Raw genomic sequence first — 19,087 nt, 5'->3', positions numbered from 1 at the left:
GAAAAGAGGGATCAGGGCCCGGTGTGTGGCTCACGCCTGTAATCCCAGCACTTTGGAGGCCGAGGCGCTCAGATCACAAGGTCATGAAATTGAGACCAACCTGGCCAACATGGTGAAAGCCGTCTCTACTAAAAATATAAAAATTAGCTGGGTGTGGTTTCACACCTGTAATCCCTGTGCATGCCTCTAATCCCAACCACTCGGGAGGCTGAGGCAGGAGAATCGCTTGAACCAGGACCCAGGAGGCAGAGGATGCAGTAAGCCAAGGTAGCGCCACTGCACTCCATTCTGGGCCATAGAGTGAGACTCCATCTCAAAGAGAAAACCTCTTGCGTGCCTTGAAGCCCCAGGCAGGGACCAGTCTGCAAGTCAGGTGTCAGGGTTGGCTGAGCGCTGCTGTCACCACGTCAGTCATTCCTTCCCACATTCAGGGCAGGAGATGCTACCACCAGCAGGTTCACCAGATGGGCCCAGCTCACAGCTGGGAGTCCTGGGGTTGGGGGGATGGGAACATTTTCCTCTGGTCCTGCAAACTGCAGCTCCAAGTGCCCTGGAGAGAAAGCAGGCGTGGGGGCAGGGGGCCACTGTAGTGAGGATTCTGGGAGCTGGGGCTTATCTGTATCCCTGGCCAAGTGCCCACACCCCCTCTACCCTGGGGTTGGGGCTCCCTCCCGCAGGAATGGCCTGGCTTTGTTCCCAGAGGGGGCCAAGGAGCCATTGCCCTGCTCTGTCACTCCCTAGCCTCTCCATCCCAGCAGTCTGGACCTCAGTTTCCCCAAGGAAGAGATGGTCACATCACGGAGACTGTGACGGGGCTCAAAGGGGCCCTGCCCACCACCCACATCCCCGTCCCCCCCAGGCAGGCCCAGGGTCCCTTCTATGGGTCCAGCGAGTTGGAGAGGAACTCGGCCTGGTGGGGACCCAGCAGGCGGGTTCTGGGAGGTGCCTGATCGCCGGGCCGGGAGAGGCCCCACTCTGCATGCCTGGTCCCTGACTCACTGCCGGCGCTGGCTGGATGCCCAGGACAGCCCGAGGCCCGTGGCCTCCAGCCCCACCCCCGCCCCCCATTTGTTCTCCCTCTGAGAACTGCCCCTTTGGCCACCGGCTCTTTCTTGAATGATGGAGACAGGCCAGAGGCTTGCTGACGGCTCGGCCCAGCCCTGCTGAGATGGGATAAGGTTCCAGTTCCCAGGACCATCCATTTTACAGATGGGGAAACCGAGGCACACAGGATAAGGATCACCCTGGAGTCTGAACTTCAGCAGTGAAGCCCCCAAACCCTCCCTAGGGTTAGGGTGGTCTTGCTCAGGACCAGGCGCAGTACGTGTATATCAGTAGCCCCCTGGAGGGTCATCCTGGCTTCTCCAATGAGAAACAGCCCCTCCTGAGAAGTCTGCCCTGGGTCCGAAGCCACCCAGGTGGAAAGAGGCCAAGCAGGGTAGGCGCCCACACCTGCACCTGCTCGAGCCCCAGAGGGCGGTGATGGGGCAGCCTGAGGATCTAGCCACTTAGTCATTATTGTCAGGTGGTGTTTAGGTCACGAATTCTCACCACGGCCGGCCCTCTGCTGGTGTTTCGGGGGAAGGGAGCCCAGGGGCTATGGAGGTAGTAGGCTCCTTACTTGGGCCCTACTGCTCACTGGGTGGCTTCCCCTGAGGACTAGACTTGTGTATCTTCCCCAGGAGGGGATAAAATGCATCCTCAGGCTAGTGATGCCCACCCAGAGGGGCAGGTAGCTGGGAGCAGCTTGGAATGGATGAGCCTTTTGTGTGTGTGTGACAGGGTCTCAGTCTACTGCCCAGGCTAGGGTGCAGTGGCGCCATCACAGCTCACTGTAGCCTCGAATTCATCAGCTCAAATCCTCCTGCCTCAGCCTCCCAAGTTGCTGGGGCCCAGCTTTTCATGGAAACCCCTTCTGACTGGCATTCAGTGCTCCTTCCCTGATAGTTATGGACTAAGACGTTCTCAGAGTTCTTCCCACTTTACAGTTAAAGAAACAGATTGCCTGGGCACGGTGGCTCACACTTGTAATCCCAGTACTTTGGGAGGCTGAGGCCAGTGGATCACAAGGTCAGAAGTTCGAGACCAGTCAGCCAACATGGTAAAACCGGTCTCTACTAAAAACACAAAAATTAGCTGGGCGTGGTGACACCCACCTGTAATCCCAGCTACTGGGGAGGCTGAGTCAGAAGAATCGCTTGAACCCAGGAGGTAGAGGTTGCAGTGAGCAGAGATCGCACCACTGCACTCCAGCCTGGCAACAGAGTGAGACTCTGTCTCAAAAATTAAAAAAAAAAAAAATCCATTTTCAGGCCTTGTTAAAAAAAAAAAAAAAAAAACGCATGGTGATGGGGCTTGCCTATGCACAGGAAGCAAGTTTCCAAGGCTGGATCTGAACCCAGGGTTGTTGGGTCTGAAACCTGAGTCTCCCTTTTGGGTTGCACAGGATGGGAGAGGCCAGGAAGACTGGTTTTGTGTCATTGGATGACAGTGCTAGGGTTCCCAGGGGACCCCCCTGAGGTCTGGGACTGCAGCCTCTAGGCAATTCACCTAAGTATGTGGGCCACCCTGGTCTGCTCTCAGGGTGGCCCCATGATCTCTGGTGGCCCCTCTTTTTTTTTTTAAGACAGAGTCTCACTCTGTCACCCAGGCTGGAGTGCAATGGCACAGTCTCAGCTCACTAGAACCTCCACCTCCCAGGTTCAAGTGATTCTAATGCCTCAGCCTCCCAAGTAGCTGGGATTACAGGCGCCTGCCACCACACCCGGCTAGTTTTTGTATTTTTTTAGTAGAGACAGGGTTTCACCATCTTGGCCAGGCTGGTCTGGAACTCCTGACCTCCCAAAGTGCTGGGATTATAGGTGTGAGCCACTGTGCCCAGCCGGCCTCCCACATTTACTCAGAAATGTGGACTGGGCCAGGCGCTGTGGCCCATGCCTGTCATCCCAACACTTTGGGAGTCCAAGGCAGGAGGATTGCTTGAGCTAAAAAGTTCAAGACCAGCCTGGATAACACAGTGAGACCTCTGTCTCTACAAAAAAAAAAAACTGAAAAATTAGCCAGGCATTGTGTGTGCACCTGTCGTCCTGGCTACTTGGGAGGCTGAGGTGGGAGGATCGCTTCATCCCTGGGAGGTTAAGGCCACAGTGAACTAGGATCGAATCACTGCACTCAAGCCTGGGTAACAAAGTGAGACCCTGTCTCAAAAAAAAAAAAAAAAAAAAGGAGGTGGGGAAGGGAAGGGGAAAGGGGGAGGGAAGGGAAAAGGAAAGAAGGGGAGGAGAGGGGAGGGGAGGGGATGGAGGCCGGGGTGGGTATACAGAGGCCGGTGTGTTGGCTCATGCCTGTAATCCTAACACTTTGGGAGGCCATGGCCGATGGATCACTTGGGGTCAGGAGTTTGAGACCAGCCTGGCCAATATGGTGAAACCCCATCTTTGCTAAAAATGCAGACTCGTCAGGCATGGCGGTGCGTACCTCTAATCCCAGGTCCCCTGGAGGCTGAGGCAGGAGAATCGCTTGAACCCAGGAGGCAGCTGTAAGCTGAGATCACACCACTGAACTCTTGCCTGGGTGACAGAGCAAGACTCTGTCTCAAAAAAAAAAAGAAAGGAGAGAGGGTGGGGAGGAGAGAGGAACAAAAAGAGGAAAGAAGAAAGCAAGAAATAGGAGGGGAAGAAAGGGAGGGAGGGAAAAATGTGTACTGTAAGCCTGACCCGACAGGCCCTCCCTCCTTCATAGAAGGCAGTGCTGGGCAGGGCAGTGCTGTGTGCCTGGGTCTGTATTACCTTACAAGTGAGGAAACCGAGGTGCAGAAGTTTAAACTATTTGTGACAGGTTTTCTGCAGGCGGGTGGCAGACCAGCGCTTTAACCTGAGCTGTGTGTGTTCAGAGCTGGTGCTCTTAATCCCGACTGACAAATGAGATCATTTCAGAAAGCAATGAATGAACTGAAGATAATAAGATGCTATGGGCTGGTGCAGCTGGGACACTGTGGCTCTGCGGGAGGCCCAGGGAGGAGGTGTCATTTGTCCCAGATGTAAGGGGATAAACGTGTGGAGACTGTGAGCCAGACGGGAAACAGCAAGGCTGGTGTTGAGGAGACCGAGGGGGGCAGCAGGAGCGCAGGGGTCCTTGATCATGCCAGACCTACAGTCCATAGGGCAATGTGCAGAGGATTTTCCGATTCCAAGACAAGCCCCAGCTCTGGGAGAAGGAAACCTGACATGGGCCCCTTGACACACAGGCCCCGCCTGTCTAGGAGGCTGATGTCACTATTTACCCCTAGCTCCTTGCTCCCCATCCTAGGAACAGCCCCAGAGCCGCCCAGCCCAGGGGAGGGACAGCTCCGGATAGAGCAGAAAGTCACCAGGAAACTCAAGCGGCTCTGCTCAGTGGGGTGATGGGGTCCGGGGACTCCCACTAAGTGGCTTTTTTATGCCTTCGTCATCATGGAAAATCACTGCCTAAAAGGAAGGCGGGTGCTGACCCCAGACTGGGGGGGGGGTGTGGGGAACTAGGCTGGGGCCAGCTGCAGGGCTGGGCAGCCTGGACCCCTCTCCCCGCCTCCCTCCTGCAGCCCCGACTCAGCCCAGCAGGCTCCAGGCTGACTCACTGCAGACAGCTGTGGTCTGGGATGCCTTGGGCTGCTGGAAGGAGACTGGCCTGGGGATGGGAACCTGGGGGAGGGGCAGCAGGAGGCACTAGCTGTGGGTGTCATACTGATGGGGGGCAGGGGTGGGGTGGGACAGATTCCTCTCACCATCCACCCTGTCCTGGCCAGAGCTCTTGAGCCTGCAGGGACAGGACAGGACCACCGCCTCTCACCCCATCTGCAGGGGTGGCGGTCCCCAAGCTGCAGGCTGCCTCCAGCCCTGCAGGACAAGCACCTTTGGGTGGGTGGGTGGGTGTTGAGCCTGCAGACCAGGGAGCCCACAGTGCGTTCTACCAGGGCCCTGTTCTGAGCAGCACGAGAGGATCAGAAACCAGCCACATTGACCTGAGCCTCCTGTTCCTCTCTGTAAAATGGGCGGCTGTCATCACCTGCGTTCAGGAGTTCAAGACCAGCCTGACAAACACGGAGAAACCCCGTCTCTACTAAAAATACAAAATTAGCCTGGGGTGGTGGCGCAAGCCTGTAATCCCAGCTGTTCTGGAGGCTGAGGCAGAAGAATCACGAATCCGGGAGATGGAGGTCGCAGTGAGCTGAGATCACGCCATTGCATTGGGCAGCAAGAGCAAAACTCTGCCTCAAAAAAAAAAAGGGGGCAGTTGTCACCCTCCCTTGCTTCAGTGGCCATCAGGGGCAGAACAGTCGATTGTCAGGAAACGCTGAATGCCTGCATGTCCTTGTAACCTTCAAAGCTCTGGTACAGGCTCCCAATGCAGCAGCCAAGGCCGATGCCAGAACCTTATATCACCTCTGGCCTCTCCTCTGGGCTGTGCCCCACCCGTGTTGTGCTCTGGCGCCCACCCTGCCTGGGGATGCACCCTAGTCCTGCCCACCCTCCCAGCTCAGTCTCAGCACCCTCCAGCCGCCGCCTCCCGGGCCCTCCCGTTTTCCCGGCCACCCGAGCCTGCTTATCCTGTTTGCCACTCGGTTGAGCACAGATTTCGTCAATCAAGCAATTATTGAGCGCCTGTGTGCCGGCCGGGGGCCGCTTCCTGTGTGGGCTGCTCGGTTTTCCCTCCCAGGGGCGTTTTGGAAGCTTCCCAAAACAAAAGGCGGAAGGCAGGAAGGAAGTGCCACCCTGTGGACAGGGGAAAGATGACAGGCCCTGCCTTTGTCTCCGGGTGCCTGCCCAGCCCCCATCCTGCCCCACTTCCAGAGCCCCTGGGGAGGGGGAGATCAGCTTTGTCTCCATTGTCGGGTGGAGAAACTGAGGCTCTGAGGTGCCTGTCACCCAGCGAGTCAGTGGCAGAACCGGGATATGAACCCAGATGGCCCGACCAGTCTGCTCTTTTTGGTTTCTTCGGCGGTTTTGTTTTTGAGATGGATTTTTGCTCCTCTTCGCCCAGGCTGGAGTGGCCTGATCTCGGCTCACCACAACCTCCACCTCCTGGATTCAAGTGATTCTCCTGCCTCAGCCTCGAGAGTAGCTGAGATTACAGGTATGGGCCACCACACCCAGCATATTTCTTATTTTTAGTAGAGACGGGGTTTCTTGTTGGTCAGGCTGGTCTCGATCTCCTGACCTCAGGTGATTTGCCCGTCTTGGCCTCCCAAAGTGCTGGGATTACAGGCATCAGCCACCACGCCCCCAGCCACATTTGTGGACCTAACCACCCCAGTGCCTCCCCGACCCTGCCCCTCTTTCGCTCCACCCAATAAGGCACCATTCCCTGGGCGCCGTCAGCCTGTCCTTGTTGGGTTCCGCCTGTGGGAGGCGCTGGTGGGAGATGGAGCCTGGGGCAGAGGACAGGCTGGGGTCTTCCTTCCCAGGGACCGAACTGCAGCAGTTCTTGCACTCCCACCAGCTCCCAGGCTCCAGAAACACTGTATCTTCCTCTCCCGGTTTCGTGGTGGTAGCACTTTCTGCTGTTGTTTATTTCTGGGTTATCTCACTGTCCCCCCATTTAATCTTGAACACTTTTTATGATTTTATGGTCCACTACACATCATATCAAATTGACCATGTTAACCATTATTATTATTATTATTATTATTATTATTATTATTTTCTGAGACAGAGTCTTGCTTTGTCCCCAGGCTGGAGTGCAGTGGTGCGATCTTGGCTCACGGCAACCTCCACTTCCCGGGTTCAAGCGATTCCCCTGCCTCAGCCTCCCAGGTAGGTGGAACTACAGGTGCGCACCACCATGCCCTGCTACTTTTTTATATTTTAGTAGAGACGAGGTTCCGCCATGTTGGCCAGGATACTCTTGATCTCCTGACCTCGTGATCTGCCCACCTTGGCCTCCTAAAGTGCAGGTATTACAGGCGTGAGCCACTGCGCCCAGCTAATCTTTTTTTTTTTTTTTTTTTGAGACGGAGTTTCGCTCTTGTTACCCAGGCTGGAGTGCAATGGCGAAATCTCGGCTCACCGCAACCTCCGCCTCCTGGGTTCAGGCAATTCTCCTGCCTCAGCCTCCTGAGCAGCTGGGATTACAGGCACGCGCCACCATGCCCAGCTAATTTTTTTAAATTTTAGTAGAGACAGGGTTTCACTATGTTGACCAGGATGGGATGTGATCTCGATCTCTTGACCTCGTGATCCACCCGCCTCAGCCTCCCAAAGTGTCGGGATTACAGGCGTGAGCCACACCGCTCCCAGCACACCCAGCTAATCTTGAACATTTTTAATGATTTTAATTGTGGTCCATTACACGCCATATAAAATTGACCATGTTGGCCTGGCATGGTGGCTCAAGAGAGAGAATTAGAGAAGAGGGGGTGATAACAGGTTTTGGGGGTAGGGGGCAAAGTTTCTCAAGGCTTTTTCGAGAGGGCTTGGGGGTGGCACGAAATGGTTAAGAATTTAGCCTGCTGGGAGATTTCAGGGAAAGGGGTAATGTTGCGGGGCTGGTTATTGCTTGTATACGATTTTGTAGGAATTGAGAGATTACTTGGAAAAACACAGTGCCCAGTGAGAGGAGAAAGGATCAGAGGACTAGTGACTGGAAGAAGCTGTGACTCCCAGGTCAGGTCCAGCCGGTCCAGCCATGTCCAGAACAACCATTCGCCTGACGAGTGAGCTTTGCGCTGTCTCTTAGTGTATTGATGGCATCATATACGAGGCCAGGCTGGTTTGCATAAAAAGAACGTTTTTCATTCGGGAACAGGCAAAGGCCTTTTCAGCAGTTAGTCAATGAAAACCTCTGCGGTTTTTGAGCACGAAGGGGTAACGATTGAGTTAACTGTGCAGTGCTGGCCGAGAAGTCATCAGAGGGGCCACGGAAGGCGCCCACTGAAGTGGTCAGGCCATGCCGAGTGCAGTAGAATTCCCATCCCTACAAGTAAGGGGGTTAATGGAAGGACCCGCTCGCGTCATGCTGCGACCACTAGGGGAACAGGGAGGCTTTCGTCCCCATTGGTGAACCGAATTTGGGGAGTAAGGAGAACTGGGGTACGGGTGCCTGTGCAGTTGTAGGAAGGCAGAGGTAAGAGCCACAGAGGAAACAGTGCCGGGCTTAGAACTGGAAGTGCACGGTGAGAAGGTGTCCTGAGCGGCGGGGCTGTGAAGGGGCCTGGTAGGGGAACTGCGGAGGGAGAGCCTTTGTTTTCATGGTGTATGAGGAAGCGCGTGGTATTCATAAGGAACCACTCACTTTCATTAACAAGATTGGGTCTGAGCAGAGAACAGGAGCCAGATTCAGAGTGAAATCCCAGCTGTGACTGCCTGGAGGAAAAGTGTGAACCGGCAGCGTAAGCAAAAACAGGGCTGGGAAGTCCAGGAGTGCAGGGGATCTGAGCCAGAGACTTCTTGAGCTGTGGTTTAAGTAGCAGGCGCGACCATCAAGCTGAAGGTGAGGGGCTGAAAGTAAGCGTGTGAGGTGTGAGAGGAAAGGCTGTGAGAGCTCTAGAGGCTAAGTGGGCATACGTGAGAGCTAGAGGGTAGGCGGGGCATAGCCTGGGATTCTGAGGGATTCTAAGAGCATTCGGGCAGCAGCTGCTGCCGCGCGTAGCCATGAGGGCCAGCCCAGGACTGTGAGGTTAGGTTCTTTGGATAAAAAGGCTACAGGCCCGGCCTGGCTGCTGTGTAAGAATCGCGACAGCACAGCCTGTGATTTCTGCTCTGTGGACAGAGAAGGTTGACAGGAGTTGGGAGCGTTAGGATGAGGGCTGTTTCTAAGGCCTTCCTTAGCGACCGAAAGGAAGAATGGGGGAAAAGTTTTGGTTTATGGGGTTAGCTAAGTTTCCCGTCGTAGGTTCATAAAGCGGTTTGGTTTTGGGGACAAAAACCTGGCATCCAGAGGTGAAAGTATCTTATAACACCCAGGAAGGAGAGAAGCTGGGGTTTAGGAAATTAACTGGATATGGTTGGCAGGGAGAGTGCGTGTGCTGGGGAAACGTTATAACAAATGGGGAAGAAATTTGGGCTTTAAAAAAAGTGTTTTTGAGGTCAATAACAGAATAGTGAGTTGTGGAAGGGGTATGGAAGATAGGAGGGTGTTGGGGTTTGGTACAGCCAGGTGGGTGGGAAGTACCATCTGACTGTGAGGTGGGGGTTTGGTACAGCCAGGTGGGTGGGAAGTACACTGACTGTGAGGTGGGGGTTTGGTACAGCCAGGTGGGTGGGAAGTACACTGACTGTGAGGTGGGGGTTTGGTACAGCCAGGTGGGTGGGAAGTACACTGACTGTGAGGTGGGGGTTTTGTACAGCCAGGTGGGTGGGAAGTACACTGACTGTGAGGTGGGGGTTTGGTACAGCCAGGTGGATGGGAAGTACCATCTGACTGTGAGGTGGGGTTTGGTACAGCCAGGTGGGTGGGAAGTACCATCTGACTGTGAGGTGGGGGTTTGGTACAGCCAGGTGGGTGGGAAGTACACTGACTGTGAGGTGGGGGTTTGGTACAGCCAGGTGGATGGGAAGTTCACTGACTGTGAGGTGGGGGTTTGGTACAGCCAGGTGGGTGGGAAGTACACTGACTGTGAGGTGGGGGTTTGGTACAGCCAGGTGGGTGGGAAGTACACTGACTGTGAGGTGGGGGTTTGGTACAGCCAGGTGGGTGGGAAGTACACTGACTGTGAGGTGGGGGTTTGGTACAGCCAGGTGGGTGGGAAGTACCATCTGACTGTGAGGTGGGGGTTTGGTACAGCCAGGTGGGTGGGAAGTACACTGACTGTGAGGTGGGGGTTTGGTACAGCCAGGTGGGTGGGAAGTACCATCTGACTGTGAGGTGGGGGTTTGGTACAGCCAGGTGGGTGGGAAGTACACTGACTGTGAGGTGGGGGTTTGGTACAGCTAGGTGGATGGGAAGTACCATCTGACTGTGAGGTGGGGTTTGGTACAGCCAGGTGGGTGGGAAGTATGATCTGACTGTGAGGTGGGGGTTTGGTACAGCCAGGTGGGTGGGAAGTACACTGACTGTGAGGTGGGGGTTTGGTACAGCCAGGTGGGTGGGAAGTACCATCTGACTGTGAGGTGGGGGTTTGGTACAGCCAGGTGGGTGGGAAGTACCATCTGACTGTGAGGTGGGGTTTGGTACAGCCAGGTGGGTGGGAAGTACCATCTGACTGTGAGGTGGGGGTTTGGTACAGCCAGGTGGATGGGAAGTACACTGACTGTGAGGTGGGGGTTTGGTACAGCCAGGTGGGTGGGAAGTACACTGACTGTGAGGTGGGGGTTTGGTACAGCCAGGTGGGTGGGAAGTACACTGACTGTGAGGTGGGGGTTTGGTACAGCCAGGTGGGTGGGAAGTACCATCTGACTGTGAGGTGGGGTTTTGTACAGCCAGGTGGGTGGGAAGTACACTGACTGTGAGGTGGGGGTTTGGTACAGCCAGGTGGGTGGGAAGTACACTGACTGTGAGGTGGGGGTTTGGTACAGCCAGGTGGGTGGGAAGTACACTGACTGTGAGGTGGGGGTTTGGTACAGCCAGGTGGATGGGAAGTACCATCTGACTGTGAGGTGGGGGTTTGGTACAGCCAGGTGGGTGGGAAGTACCATCTGACTGTGAGGTGGGGGTTTGGTACAGCCAGGTGGGTGGGAAGTACCATCTGACTGTGAGGTGGGGGTTTGGTACAGCCAGGTGGGTGGGAAGTACACTGACTGTGAGGTGGGGGTTTGGTACAGCCAGGTGGGTGGGAAGTACACTGACTGTGAGGTGGGGGTTTGGTACAGCCAGGTGGGTGGGAAGTACCATCTGACTGTGAGGTGGGGGTTTGGTACAGCCAGGTGGGTGGGAAGTACCATCTGACTGTGAGGTGGGGTTTGGTACAGCCAGGTGGGTGGGAAGTACATCTGACTGTGAGGTGGGGGTTTGGTACAGCCAGGTGGATGGGAAGTACACTGACTGTGAGGTGGGGGTTTGGTACAGCCAGGTGGATGGGAAGTACCATCTGACTGTGAGGTGGGGTTTGGTACAGCCAGGTGGGTGGGAAGTACACTGACTGTGAGGTGGGGGTTTGGTACAGCCAGGTGGGTGGGAAGTACACTGACTGTGAGGTGGGGGTTTGGTACAGCCAGGTGGGTGGGAAGTACCATCTGACTGTGAGGTGGGGGTTTGGTACAGCCAGGTGGATGGGAAGTACACTGACTGTGAGGTGGGGGTTTGGTACAGCCAGGTGGGTGGGAAGTACACTGACTGTGAGGTGGGGGTTTGGTACAGCCAGGTGGGTGGGAAGTACACTGACTGTGAGGTGGGGGTTTGGTACAGCCAGGTGGGTGGGAAGTACCATCTGACTGTGAGGTGGGGGTTTGGTACAGCCAGGTGGGTGGGAAGTACCATCTGACTGTGAGGTGGGGTTTGGTACAGCCAGGTGGGTGGGAAGTACCATCTGACTGTGAGGTGGGGGTTTGGTACAGCCAGGTGGATGGGAAGTACACTGACTGTGAGGTGGGGGTTTGGTACAGCCAGGTGGGTGGGAAGTACACTGACTGTGAGGTGGGGGTTTGGTACAGCCAGGTGGGTGGGAAGTACACTGACTGTGAGGTGGGGTTTTTGTACAGCCAGGTGGGTGGGAAGTACACTGACTGTGAGGTGGAGGTTTGGTACAGCCAGGTGGATGGGAAGTACCATCTGACTGTGAGGTGGGGTTTGGTACAGCCAGGTGGGTGGGAAGTACCATCTGACTGTGAGGTGGGGGTTTGGTACAGCCAGGTGGGTGGGAAGTACACTGACTGTGAGGTGGGGGTTTGGTACAGCCAGGTGGGTGGGAAGTACGATCTGACTGTGAGGTGGGGGTTTGGTACAGCCAGGTGGGTGGGAAGTACACTGACTGTGAGGTGGGGGTTTGGTACAGCCAGGTGGGTGGGAAGTACCATCTGACTGTGAGGTGGGGGTTTGGTACAGCCAGGTGGATGGGAAGTACCATCTGACTGTGAGGTGGGGTTTGGTACAGCCAGGTGGGTGGGAAGTATGATCTGACTGTGAGGTGGGGGTTTGGTACAGCCAGATGGGTGGGAAGTACACTGACTGTGAGGTGGGGGTTTGGTACAGCCAGGTGGGTGGGAAGTATGATCTGACTGTGAGGTGGGGGTTTGTTACAGCCAGGTGGGTGGGAAGTACACTGACTGAGGCAGAGGTCTTCAACTAGCCTGTAGAATTTGTCTGGTTTTTTGGACAGCTGGGTTAGGGCTTTGGAAGGGTAAACACGATGCCCCTTTGAGTATAGATGCTGAAGAAGCAGGAGTGTGAATTAAAAGGCCATGTTGCAATAGACGGGTGATAACAGGCTTTACTTTTAAAGCCTGTTGTGGGACGGGGCACTGGGGCTGGGCAGGGTAAGGGTGGTTTGGTTTTAAGGGGATGATGAGGGGTGAGTGACTTGGATGATGAGGGGAAGATGGTGTTTTACACCCCAGGGTTAGGGTTGGGACATAAGGGGAGCTATTGAGGGAGGTGCGGGTTCGCAGATGAGGACGGCAATGAGCTGTGGCTGTGGCCCAGGAATAGTGAAGGAGGCAGACAATTTTGCGAGGATGTCTTGGCCTAACAGGGGAACTGGACAGGTGGGGATGATTGGGAAAGAACATGGAAAGGAGTGCTGGCCTAATTGACACCAGGATGGGGGAGTTTTGAGAGGCCCGGAGGCCGTGCGGTCAATCCCACTGCAGTTATGGAGGCCGAGGAGACAGGTCCTTGAAAAGAAGGCAGCGTGGGGTGGGTGGCCTCGAGTTGATTAAGAAGGGGATGGACTTACCCCCCACCGTAAGAGTTACCCGAAGTTTGGCGTCCGTGCTGGTCCAGGGGCTTCCGAGAAGCCCGGCAGCGTTAGTCTTCAGCCGCCAAGCCGAGGATTGGAGCTTCAGGAGCGCTGGGAGCAGCCACGTGAGTCGGACAGTCAACTTTCTGTGGGGGCCCCGCACAGACGGAGCAGGGCTTAGGAGGAATCCTGGGCTGCGGGCATTTCCCGGGCTGTGGGCATTTCTTGGCCCAGTGGCCAGGTTTCCGACACTTGAAGCAAGGTCCGGGAGGGGCAGCTGGACGCCGCAGTCCGGGCGCTTTGAAGTCTGTGAGCCGGTGGTGTGGCTGGGCTTTGTCTTACAGAAGAGGCAAGCATCTGTAGTTCTGAGATGTGCTGGCGCCGGGCAGATTTTTCCCTGTTTTTGAAAACCCTGAAGGTGAGGTTGCTTAATTCCTGTTGTGGGGTTTGAGGGCCAGATTTTAATTTCTGTGTCTTTTTGTACTGTTGGGTTTGATTGGGTGATAAAATGCATATTAAGCGTTTTTTAGGGGTGAGAATAAGGATGACATTTAAGTTCCTCCAGGTGGGATCGTAGGACTGGGTTAAGTACTGGAGGATTTGATGAAAAGGAGCCTAACTGGTGGCCAATTTGGAAAGGTTGGATAAAGGGAAAGGAACGTGCACCCTAACTATGCCTTTGGGTGTAGCCGCCTCTGGAATGGGGGATTGTTGGGAGGGGCAGAGGAGGTGGCCTCGGGACTAACTGTAAGCCGGGCTGCATGTGAGGTGGGGAGGTGGCAGGAGGGGCATAAGGAGGGGGTTGTGGGCAGAGGAAGAGAAGGAGGCTCTGGGGGGTGGGTTAGGTCCTGGATTAGTGCCTGGTTCACAGGCGGGAGACGAAAGGTTGGAAGGGTTGATGGACAAGGAGGATTCTGGCTTACTGGCAGAGGAAGAGACGGAAGGGAAGAGGAGGAGGAGAGATTAGGGAGGGACTGGTGTGTAAAAAAATGCCTGGACGTCGGGAATTTCAGACCATTTGCCCATGTTGTGACAAAAGTTTTATACAATAGGTTGAAGGTGCCAGTTTTTGGCCAGTTGGAGCCGTTGTTTAACTCGTACTGTTGCCATGCAGTGTTACAGAAGATGAGATTTTCGGGTTTTAGGTCAGGAGACAGTTGAAGAGGCTTGAGGTTCTTTAGAACGCAGGCCAGCGGAGAGGAGGGAGGCTTATGGTTCTGGAAAGGCAGCAGAGACAAGGAAAATGGGCACGCAGCCCAGCGGCTCTATAGGTGTCCCTCGTTGAGCTTGGGTTGAACCTCCTTGTTAGTGAGCCGCCAAAGAGGGTATCCTCTACGATGACCTGCCACCAATATCAGCCATGGGCCTGGTGGGCGAGTGACTGGGGTGAACGTCTCCACGATAGTCAAACCCCTGGAGAAACTGGGTCCCCGGATCCGTGACCTATGTAGGATTTTCTGGTCCTGAACCTTCATGGAAGAACCTGGTTTACCTGATTTTCCTTGTCTTTGCGGTGGAAAAAGGAGGAAACCGAAAGAGGAAGTGGAAAGGAAAAGACAAAAGAATGGGAAAGCAGAAAAGAGAGAGGCTGCTCACCAAACAGCCGGCGGTACGTCTGTGGCTGGGCCGATGACCCCAGGTCGGTGGGTAGATCTCTTCATGGAGGGAGCACAAGAACAGGGACAGGGTTTGGTCTTTCCCCTGTCCTGGGTTTCGGCACCAAATGTTAAAAACGTGTGCATTGAATGAAGAGACCCCCCCAACAGGCTTTGTGTGAGCAACATGGCTGTTTATTCACCTGGGTGCAGGTGGGCTAAGGCCAAAGGGTGTTAGTGAAGGGCGGTGGGATAGGAGTTGGTTTTATAGGTTTAGGTGGGCAGGTAAAGTTACAGAGTAATCCCAGCTACTCAGGAGGCGGAAACAGGAGAATCGCTTGAACCCAGGAGGTGGAGGTTGCAGTAACCCGAGATTGTGCCACTGCACTCCAGTCTGGGCAACAGAACCAGACTCCATCTCAAAAAAAAAAACCAAAAACAAAAAGATAGGCACAATGGCTCACACCTGTAATACCAGCACCTTGGGAGGCCAAGGTGGGCAGATCACAAGGTCAACATGGTGAAACCCTGTCTCTACTAAAATTACAAAAATTAGCTGGGTGTGGTGGCATGCGCCTGTAGTTCCAGCTACTTGGGAGGCTGAGGCAGGAGAATGGCTTAAACCCGGGAGGTGGAGGTTGCAGTGAGCCGAGATTGTGCCACTGAACTCCAGCCTGGTGACAGAGCAAGATTCTGTCTCACACACACAAAGAAAGACACCCAGCCTTTGTTTCCTCCCCTCCATTCCCCTCCCCTCCCCTTCCCTCAAAAAATAAAAAAAATGTAAAAGAAAGACAGAAATGAGCAAACAGAAGAAAGTACATCAACAAACTCTTCCATTTGAGAAATTTAATTGATCACAGTAGGACATTCAGGCTACAGATTCTTCTATACAGTGGTTTAAAAAGTGACATCCACCCCCAGAAGCCAGTCATACATACCACGGGGACATCATTCTCCCAAAAGCTGTCGCACACAGTCCAATTTGTGCATATAATCTTTGTACATAAAGAAGAGGCTACCAAGTAAAACACTTGAAAAAAGAAAAAGAAAAAAAAGAGGCATTTCAGAGACAATAACCCCCTACTCAGGGCCCCGAGGATAGTCACCGAGCAAATGCAGCAACCAGGGTTTGCAAAAATAAATAGATTTATATACATGTAAGTGATAACAGTGTCGACCAATATACAAAGTGCAAACATAACAAAACACCCTGCGACCTGTACAGGGACGCATGTGCATGTGCTAAAACCAGGAAAGCTTGTCACGGTTCCCTGCAGCGGGAGGCCGGGGGTAGGGCCACAGTGTTTCACCCCTGGGGACAATCGCCAATCCCTTGCAGCGTCAGCAGACAGGAATCTGAGGGAGGCTGCCACTGTCTCTCAGGACGTCAGTGCAACAATAACATTTAGGGCCATTACAGAAAGAATCTGAAGTCCCGTGAAACAATCCAGACGGGAGACTTTATTTTTTAAAACGGTTTATTTATGAGATAGGGTCTTGATCTGTTGCCCAGGCTGAGGTGCACTGGCGTGATCACAACTCACTGCAACCTCTACCTCCTGGCCTCAAGTGATCCTCCTGCCTCAGCCTCCCGAGTACCTGGGATCACAGGCATGTACCACCACACTTGACTGATTTTTTAATTTTTGTAGAGACAGGATCTCACTTTGTTGTTCAGGCCTGGTCTCCAGCTCCTGAGCTCAAGGGATCCTCCCGACTCAGCCTCCCAAAGTGCTGGGATTACAGGCATGAGCCACCTGTGTCTGGCCAACTTCATGGCCAGACTGGGGTGCAGTGGCATCATCATAGCTCACTGCACCCTCAAACTCCTGTGCTCAAACAATCCTCCCATCTCAGCCTCGCCATGCCTGGCCAGAGGCCACGGGGTGCTCATACACCATGCATGGTTTTTGTTTTTTTTTTTGAGACAGAGTTTCATTCTTGTTGCCCAGGCTGGAGTGCAATGGTGTGATCTCAGCTCACTGCAACCTCCACCTCCTGGGTTCAAGCGATTCTCCTGCCTCAGCCTCTAGAGTAGCTGGATTACAGGTATGGACCACCACACCCAGCTAATTTTCGTGTTTTTAGTAGAGACGGAGTTTTACCATACTGATATGGCTGGTCTTGAACTCCTGACCTCGTGCTCTGCCCATCTCGGCCTCCCAGAGTACTGGGATTACAGGGGTGGGCCATCGTGCCCACCAACGACAAGATCGGGGAGGTGAATGGCTTGGAGGCATCTGCGCAGAAGGGGAGGCACTGGGCGGGCAGATGTAAAAAAGACCAAGGCAGCTCTCCATATTCAGGACCTCGCTTAGCAGTCCCAGCCACCCTGCCCTCTCTGTCTCTGGCATTCACTGATATGGGCCTTCCCTGGCCTGGGATCCCACCTCAATGCACGTGACAGAAAACAGTGCAAAACAAAACAGCAATGCTGGATTTACATAGTGTACAACTCTGAACCGAGAAAGTGCACAGGGACCAGGGGAAAGGAAGTGGGGCAGGGTGAGGTGGACGGACACGATGCTGGTGTCCTCATGGGCAAGGCAACCAGGTGTCTCAGGCACTTAATAAATATTAAGAGTTATCAGTAACCCCAGCTCTCCCTGTGACAAGTAGCATCATTTGGTGAATGAGTTTCTTTTTTTTTTTTTGAGATGGAGTTTCGCCCTTGTTGCCCAGGCTGGAGTGCAATGGTGCAATCTTGGCTCACCGCAACCTCCGCCTCCTGGGTTCAAGCGATTCTCCTGCCTCAGCCTCCTGAGTAGCTGGGATCACAGGCATGTGGCACCACACCCGGCTAATTTTGTATTTTTAGTAGAGATGGGGTTTCTCTATGTTGGTCAGTCTGATCTCCAACTCCTGACCTCTGGTGATCCGCCTGCCTCAGCCTTCCGAAGTGCTGGGATTACCGGTGTGAGCCATCACGCCTGGCCAGATGAGTTTGGTCTTGATTGGCATCACCGCCTCTGGCACCCAGGATTCAGCCAGATCAGTAGCAATGCCATTAATCCCTTTCCTGGCTGAAGGAAGGTACAAACCCAGCTTGAAAGGCACTGGGTGGGTCATGATTCGGGGGTGACGGGTTAAGGCTACCTTGCCTGTGTAGCAAGGCTTGTACAGAAGAGGTAAATGCTTGGACTCCTGAGTTTAGGGGCTCGGCTTAGAGACTGGTGGACTCTAAGGCAGCGCCCGGGGTCCCGTCAGCGACATCTGCTGTCGTGTGTTGAAAGCCACTGGCTTCTCTGGGCCTGCATCCCCTTCCCTTTCATCCTCGCCTCTTTGGAGATTGTGTCACAATGGAGAGAAACTCACAACTTCCCAGAGAGAAATGGAGGCATCATCCTGGCGGCCCCCTGGGCCTGTTTCTCTTCTCCTTCATAAGGAAATAAAGAAACCAAAAATCCCAACCCAAGCCATTCCACAGGCACCGTCCGAAGCCTGTTCTGCCTCCCAGATGAATAAATATATAAACAAAGCTCTGGCAGGCAACACTGTGGTCTTCTCTGTCTCTGAATAAAACAGAAGGCCGGCGAGGTCTCAGGAAGGGTCGTGGGCAGGAACGGGACGCCAGGCAGACGTTCACGCCACGTCATCCTCCAGACTGACCATCTGTCTCTGCCAACACATGGTAAACAGCGGAAACTATCAGTCCAGCAGTCAGGAAACGTGGCCCTAGTCCACCAACTTCTCACCTCCTGGACCTGGCAGCCTCCCCGATCCTGATCCCCAAGTATGTTCCCCCAGGGGCCACCAGGGGGTGTTGGGGAGTACCTGATTCAGAAGATACCCTGTCTGGTCCCCTCCTGCCTTTTTTTTTTTTTTGAGACGGAGTTTCACTCTTGTTGCCCAGGCTGGAGTGAAATGGCATGATTTCGGCTCACCACAACCTCCACCTCCCAGGTTCAAGTGATTCTCCTGCCTCAGCCTCCCAAGTAGCTGGGATTACAGGCATGTGCCACTATGCCTGGCTGATTTTGTTTCTTGTATTTTAGTAGAGATGTTATTTTAGTGTTTCACCACATTGGCCAGGATGGTCTTGATCTCCTGACCTTGTGATCTGCCTGCCTCAGCCTCCCTAAATAGTGGGATTACAGGTGTGAGCCACCACACCCAGCCCCCTCCTTCCTTTTTACCCCTCTCTCTCTTTGCTCCAGCCACAACAGCCTGAAACCCAACAGGCACAGTCCAGCCGCAGGGCCTTCGCACAGGCTGTTCCCTGGCTCAGAGAAGCCTACCTCCCCTCAACTTTTTGTCTAAAAATCAAGGCATGCATGGTGGCTAACGCCTGCAATCCCAGCACGTGGGGAGGCTGATGGGGGTGAATCACTTGAGGTCATGAGTCCAAGACCAGTTTGGGCAACATGGTGAAACCCTGTCTCTACGAAAAATACAAAAATTAGCTGTGCATAGTGCTGTAATCCCAGCTACTCAGGAGACTGAGGCATGAGGCACAAGAATTGCTTGAACCCAGGAGGCAGAAGTTGCAGTGAGCCAAGGCCACACCACTGCTCTCCAGCCTGGGTGACAGAGCAAGACTCTATCTCAACAAAACAAAAACACCTTTTTTTCCTTCCTCCTGGCCCTCTGGAAACCCTTCTTTGAATTTTTTATTTGTTATTTTTTAAGAGACAGGGTCTTGCTCTGTCACCCAGGCTGGAGTGCAGTGGCGCAATCTTGG

General features: G+C 54.1%; 1 protein-coding gene across 1 annotated transcript in view; it reads right to left on the bottom strand.

Annotated features, from left to right (window-relative positions):
* Positions 1–15,237: 15,237 nt before the first annotated feature.
* LDLR (low density lipoprotein receptor) overlaps positions 15,238–19,087 on the bottom strand; it is a 41,766-nt gene continuing 37,916 nt past the window's right edge. Inside the window, exon 18 of the mRNA XM_002761745.6 lies at positions 15,238–18,024. Coding sequence (XP_002761791.3) covers positions 17,989–18,024 — 36 coding nt within the window. The 3' untranslated portion in view covers positions 15,238–17,988. The remainder of the gene's footprint in view (positions 18,025–19,087) is intronic.

The sequence above is a fragment of the Callithrix jacchus genome, chromosome 22 (assembly GCF_049354715.1).
Source record: "Callithrix jacchus isolate 240 chromosome 22, calJac240_pri, whole genome shotgun sequence".
NCBI lineage: Eukaryota > Metazoa > Chordata > Mammalia > Primates > Cebidae > Callithrix > Callithrix jacchus.
Note: the sequence above shows the minus strand (reverse complement) of the source record. Positions and strands in the feature narration are given on the sequence as shown.